Source organism: Mustela nivalis (assembly GCF_964662115.1).
Source record: "Mustela nivalis genome assembly, chromosome: 9".
In the NCBI taxonomy this organism is placed as follows: domain Eukaryota; kingdom Metazoa; phylum Chordata; class Mammalia; order Carnivora; family Mustelidae; genus Mustela; species Mustela nivalis.
The window spans coordinates 68,884,711-68,891,488 of record NC_139028.1 but is presented as its reverse complement, the minus strand read 5'-3'; the positions used below and the strand labels follow the sequence as shown (position 1 = coordinate 68,891,488).

The 6,778-nt window shown below is 41.0% G+C and overlaps 1 protein-coding gene across 1 annotated transcript; it reads right to left on the bottom strand.

Annotated features, from left to right (window-relative positions):
• Positions 1-4,021: 4,021 nt before the first annotated feature.
• Positions 4,022-4,954, bottom strand: LOC309840486 (olfactory receptor 2AG1-like; the record flags this gene model as incomplete). The annotated part of the gene is made up of 1 exon (XM_082682571.1): positions 4,022-4,954. The coding sequence occupies one exon, from the start codon at positions 4,952-4,954 to the stop codon at positions 4,022-4,024; it is 933 nt and encodes a 310-aa protein (XP_082538697.1).
• Positions 4,955-6,778: the final 1,824 nt, after the last annotated feature.

The window sequence follows — 6,778 nt, the reverse complement described above, 5'->3', positions numbered from 1 at the left end:
ACAGCCAATGAAAACAAAGACAATAAACATAATGGGAGAAGATATTTGCAAGTGACATATCAGATAAAGGGCTAGTGTCTAAAATCTATAAAGAACTAATCAAACTCAAAACCCAAAGGCCAATTAATCCAATCAAGAAATGGGTAGAAGACATGAACAGACATTTCTTCAAAGTATACATCAAGATGGCCAACAGACACATGGAAAGTGCTCCACATCACTCGGCATCAGAGAAATACAAATCAAAACCTAGTGAGGAACATCGCCAAATGCAAGGGAAGCAAGGGCAAAAATGAACTGTTGAGATTTCATCAAGATCAAAAGCTTTTGCACAGCAAAGGAGACAGTTAACAAAACCAAAAGACAACTGACAGAATGGGAGAAGATATTTGCAAATGACCTATCAGATAAAGAACTAGTATCCAAAATCTGTAAAGAGCTTAGCAAACTCAACACCCAAAGAACAAATAATCCAATCACGAAATGGGCAGAGGACATGAACAGACATTTCTGCAAAAAAGCCATCCAGATGGCCAACAGACACATGAAAAAATGCTCCACATCACTTGGCATCAGGGAAATACAAATCAAAACCACAATGAGATCCCACCTCATACCAGTCAGAATGGCTAGAATTAACAAATTAGGAAATGACAGATGCTGGTGAGGATGTGGAGAAAGGGGACCCCTCCTACACTGTTGGTGGGAATGCAAGCTGGTGCAACCACTCTGGAAAACAGCATGAAGGTTCCTCAAAAAGTTGAAAACAGAGCTACCCTATGTCCCAGCAATTGCACTACTGGGTATTTTCCCTAAAGATACAAACATAGTGATCTGAAGGGGCACGTGCACCCAAATGTTTATAACCCCAATGTCCACAATAGCCAAACTATGGAAAGAACCAAGATTTCCATCAACAGATGAATGGATCAAGAAGATGTGGTATATATACACAATGGAATACTATGCAGCCATCAAAAGAAATGAAATCTTGCCATTTGCAACAACATGGATGGAACTAGAGCGTATCATGCTTAGCGAAATAAGTCAAGCAGAGAAAGACAACTATCATATGATCTCCCTGATATGAGGAAGTGGAGATGCAACATGGGTTTGGGGGTAGAAGAAGAATAAATGAAACAAGATGGAATTGGGAGGGATACAAACCATAAGAGACTCTTAATCTCATAAAATACACTGAGGGTTGCTGGGGGAGGGGGGTCAGGAGAGGGTGGTGGGGTCATGGACATTTGGAGGGTATGTGCTATGGTGAGTGCTGTGAAGTGTGTAAGCCTGGCGATTCACAGACCTATACCCTGGAGCTAAAAATACATTATATGTTTATATAAAAATTAATTTTAAAAAACCTGTGAGATACCACCTCAGACCAGTCAGAATGGCTAAAATTTACAAGTCAGGAAATGACAGGTGTTGTCAAGGATCAAAGAAAGGGGAACCCTCCTACACTGTTGGTGAGAATGCAAGCTGGTGCAGTCACTCTAGAAAACAGTATGCAGGTTCCTCAAAATAGTTGAAAATGGCGATACCCTATGACACAGCAATGGACACTGTGTGTTTACCATATGACACTGGGTATTTACCATAAAGATTCAAATGTAGGGATCTGAAGGGGCACTTGCACCAGAATATTTATAGCTGCAATTTCCAAAATAGCTAAACTATGGAAAGAGCCTAGATGTGCATCAACAGATGAATGGATAAAGAAGATGTGGTATATACAACGGAATATTATGCAGCCATCAAACAAAATAAATCTTGCCATTTGCAACGTGGTGGATGGAACGAGAGGGTATTGTGCTAAGTGAAATAAGTCAATCAGAGAGAGACAATTATCATTTATGATCTCACTGATTTGAGGAATTTGAGAAACAAGACAGAGGATCATAGGGGAATGGAGGAAAAAATGAAACAAAAGGAAAGCAGAGAGGGAGACAAACCATAAGAAACTTTTATCTCAGGAAACAAATGGAGGGTTGCTGGAGGAGAGGGGGGTGAGAGGGTAGGGTGGCTGGATGATGGACATTGGGGAGGGTATGTGCTATGGTGAATGCTGTGACTTGTGTAAGACTGATGAATCACAGACCTGTACCCTGGAACAAAGAATATATGTTAATTTAAAAAAAAAAAAAAGACAAACAATAACACCTGTCAGAAAATCCAGGTGTTTTCTGTGAAGGCTGCTTGGAAAAAGGAGAGAACATGACAGAAATGCATATAAACTATTAGTAGTTAATTAGACTGCCTACATGATCATTTAACAGGGTCAGTTGGTCTAAAATTTGTGCAAATCTCAAGGTCTGCTCCCCTGACATGGGGCTTGCTTAGGCTTCCCATTTGAAACTTTCTTTTCTTTGGTTCATATGTTGGTCTAGTATGGACTCCCCAGTCAGAGGTCTGTCAGTCCAAAACTTGTAAAAGCACCTGGGCTCATTTAACTCAGTAGCTACATGAAAACAGACAGAAAATTTTAAGTAGACTGTGAATAATTTTTCTTATAAATAACCAGATGGAAAAAGATTTAAAAGAGCATTTCATAATGAAATATCTCCTTAAACACATCAGAATGGCTAGGATCAGAAAGACAAGAAATAAGTATTGGTGCCGATGTGGAGAAAAAGAAAATTTTGTGCAATGTTGGTGGGAATGAAAATTGGTACAGCCACTGTACTGTGGAAACAGTAAGGAGATTACTCAAAAAATTGAAACAGAAATAATATATGATTCAGTAGTTCCACTAATGGTTATTTCCCAAAGAAAATGAAAACACTAATTCATAAAGATATAAATGTACCTGTGTTTATTTCGCATTATTTACAATAGCCAAGATAATAAAAGCAACCCAAGTGCCTCTTGAATGTGGTATATATATATATATATATATATTTATCAGCCATAAAAGGAGATGAAATCTTGCCATTTATGGCAATATGGATGAAACTTGAGGATATAATGCTAAGTGAAATAAGTCAGAGAAAGACAAATACCATATGATTTCACCTATATGTGGAATTTTAAAACAAAAGACAAGAATAAAGAAACAACAACAACAAAAAAAACCATAGGGGTGCCTGGGTGACTCAGTGGGTTAAAGCCTCTGCCTTTGGCTCAGATCAAGATTTCAGGGTCCTGGGATCGAGCCCCACATTGAAGAGAAATGAACTCTGAGGGACAGCGAGAAGCTCTCTCTCTGCTCAGCAGGGAGCCTGGTTCCTCCTCTCTCTGCCTGCCTCTCTGCCTACTTGTGATCTCTGTCTGTCAAATAAATAAATAAATCTTTAAAAAAAAAAAAAACATAAATACAGAGAATAAACTGGTGGTTGCCAGAGCATTGGGGGGAGGGGGAGTTGAAGGGTGGTGAAAATGGTTGAAGAGCAGTGAGAGATGCAGGCTTCAGTTATAGAAAAAATAAGTCACCAGGATAAAAGGTACAGTGGGGATAAAGGGCATGTACTCCATAGCACTGTAATAGTGTTGTACAATAACAGATGGTAGCTACATTTTGCGGTGACTGTCCCATAAAATACAGACCTAGTCAAATCACTATGCTGCATACCTGAAACTAATGTAACACTCTTTGTCAACTGCACTTCAAAAAATAAAATAAAATGGTAAAAATACAGACACATGAATTCATTTGACAAGTCAAATTACATTCTTTCATTTTACTATTAGAAGATACCCTTTGGGGGCACCTGGGTGGCTTAGTGGGTTAAGCCGCTGCCTTCGGCTCAGGTCATGATCTCGGGGTCCTTGGATCAAGTCCCACATTGGGCTCTCTGCTCGGCAGGGAGCCTGCTTCCTTCTCTCTCTCTCTCTCTGCCTGCCTCTCTGCCTGCTTGTGATCTTTCTCTGTCAAATAAATAAATAAAATCTTAAAAAAAAAAAAAAAAAAAGATACCCTTTGCATTATGGTGCTTTTGCCATGGGCATTAGCAGAAATCTTTGAAGAGAAATGAACTCTGAGGGACAGCGAGAAGCTCTCTCTAGATGTTGGAATGTGTCACAGCATGTATTTTCCCAGGACTCTTTTCAAGGCTCCCATAACTTCCTTATTCCTCAGGCTGTAGATAAGGGGGTTCAGGGCTGGAGTGACAACTGTGTAGAAAAGAGAGATGATGTTGTCTTGCTTAGGGCTATGGAGTGAACTGGGAAGGACATACATAAATGTGGCAGCTCCGTAGAACATCCCAACCACCATCAGGTGGGAAGAGCAGGTGACTAGGGCTTTCTGCTTCCCCTCACTTGAAGGCATGCAAAGCACAGTAGACAGGATTAGTGCATAAGAGGAAATTATAGTAAAAAGAGGGGGCATCAGGAAGGTTACAGCCAACACATACACAAACAGTTTGTATCTAGAGGTATCTGCACAGGCCAACTTCAGCAAAGGTGGGATCTCACAGAGCAGGTGCCTGATCTTCCGGGACATGCAGAAGGGATAGTGCATGGTATACACAGTATAAACAAAGGCACTTATGGATGCCAGTACCCAGGCTGTGGCCACCATGAACCAGCAGACCTTTGGCCTCATGAAGACCATGTAGTTCAGAGGATGACAAATGGCCACATATCTGTCATAGGCCATGAAGGCCAGTAGCAGATCCTCTGCACCACCCAACATCAATGCCAGAAACATCTGAAGGGCACAGCCCACAAAAGAGATGGTGTTTTCATTGAGCAGAAAATCCATGACAGCCTTGGGAGTGACAACAGATGTAAAGAGGAGATCCATGAGTGAGAGCTGCCTGAGCAGGAAGTACATGGGCACGTGGAGCCGGGAATCCACTGTAATGACCAAGAGCAGCAGGCCATTGCTGGTCAGGGCCAACATGTACAGGACTGTGATTGTGGCACAGAGCAGTTCAGGAGACCCACTGTCATTCAGAATCCCCATCAATATAAAGCCACTTCCCAAGGTGGAGTTCCAGTGCTCCATTCTGTGTTGTTTCTTTAGTTTCCTAGAATCAAATACATTCTCAGTGAATTTTTGCTAAGGTGGTCCCTAGTTTGTAACATCATAGGCTCCTGATGATGGCCAACATGAATCCAATGAGGCAATGTTTTTCCTACTGGAAATGGACTTTACCTGTTAACCTCTCAGTTTCTGACACTTTTAATTCTTCCTTAATGAAATATCCATCTGAATGGAGAGCAAACATCACAGTAGCCAAATATTAATACATTACTACACAAAAATGTTATTCAGGACGTCAAACGTTGACATGTATCTTTCCACAATGATTAAATCATTTCTCTAGAAATCAATATCCTAGAATCCAAGGCCTTGGTTATTTTTGTACCTATGTTTTAAGTAAACTGTTTGTCTAATAATTTAAATACCCACTTAGTGTCCTAACAACCTGTTCTGAATATAAAGTTCTAAAGCCAGTACAGAAGTGTGATTTCAACAAAGCACTTCCCCTGCATTTTTCATATAACTTATCCAAGTTTGTTTGTAGCATTCAAGGCTATAGATATAAGTCTCATAGGAAGAGCTAAAATAGATCCACCTTAGTCACTTCCCTGGACCAGCTCCATACTCTCCATGAGTTTGAGGGAGAAGGGATTCCATACTCTCTGAGACCAGGGGATGGAGTGTTTGACATGGTATTACCTTTATGAGCTAAACCTTTAAGATCAATTACAACATAGGTGTTTCTTTACTGGTTATGCAAACATGGGAGCCTGGGAGAACTCAAATCTGATAACTAATAAGGCCCTGCCCAGGAAGATAAGAGTGTTTTGTGTTTAGGAAAAAGGATGAAAGCTGCTCTTAACAAAAGAGTGTGTTGCATGTTGTAATCAGGCTCAATAATTCTCTGTCCTCTATTACACCTGACTGAGATTCCCAATCTCCTTCCTGCAGGGCCAGAGTGTCTACATTGGATTGAATGGCCACAGGATAGACAGGATGAATTCCTGTTCTGGAAAGCATTAGAGCATATGACATGTATATCATTTGCTCTTAGATGGTCCTTTGATTTGGAGGGATTTATTACCAGATAGGTACAAAAATCTCATATCAGAGGCCAGCAAAGCCTGGGCTGTATCGACAGGTACTGATACTTCCACCAGGAAGTGGTCATTCAGACCTGGGATGTGGCACAGACTCTGTCTTCATTTTCATGAATTTTTCATGTTTAGGAAACCAGGAATAGAGGTAGGTCATTAGGATGGGGTACAGAGCCCAAAGCACTAGAGAGTCTGGAAAACAGTATAGCTTAAGCTCTTAGGGTCTGCTTTGGGCTCCGTTTCAAAACTCAATATATCTAGAGTCTGCACACTTCCCTGAAAGAGAGATAAAGTCTTTACCTCAGATAGTGGGAAGACTAGCTGCCCAGCCTCGCAATCTGCCTCAGGGATTGTTTGAGAGTCAAGGATTTTCCTGTGGAAATGCAGAAAGAGTAAGCTTTTCTAAGAGTGTCCAGGTGGTTCAAATTTTGCCAAGTTGGGTTAAGAGTTTGAGGAGTCTGACCAACATAGATGTCAGGGCCACTTCTTCTGGTCCTTCTATTCCTCCACAGGTCTGCTATAGAGATGTAATAGAGACAGAGGGCTAATAGTCTTGGGTAGTTTCTGTGAAGCTCATACTTCAGAGATGGATTTCCTGTTCTCACACCTGTGGAGAATTAGCAGGTGCTGCTTCTATCACTCAGGTCTCCAGGTCAAGAACCTATCCAGCATCCAGCTCTGGAGAAGGTGTGAGACTGAGTTCTTGGGTCCAGATGCTCAAACTGTCATTTACTCTTGTTAAGGTCTG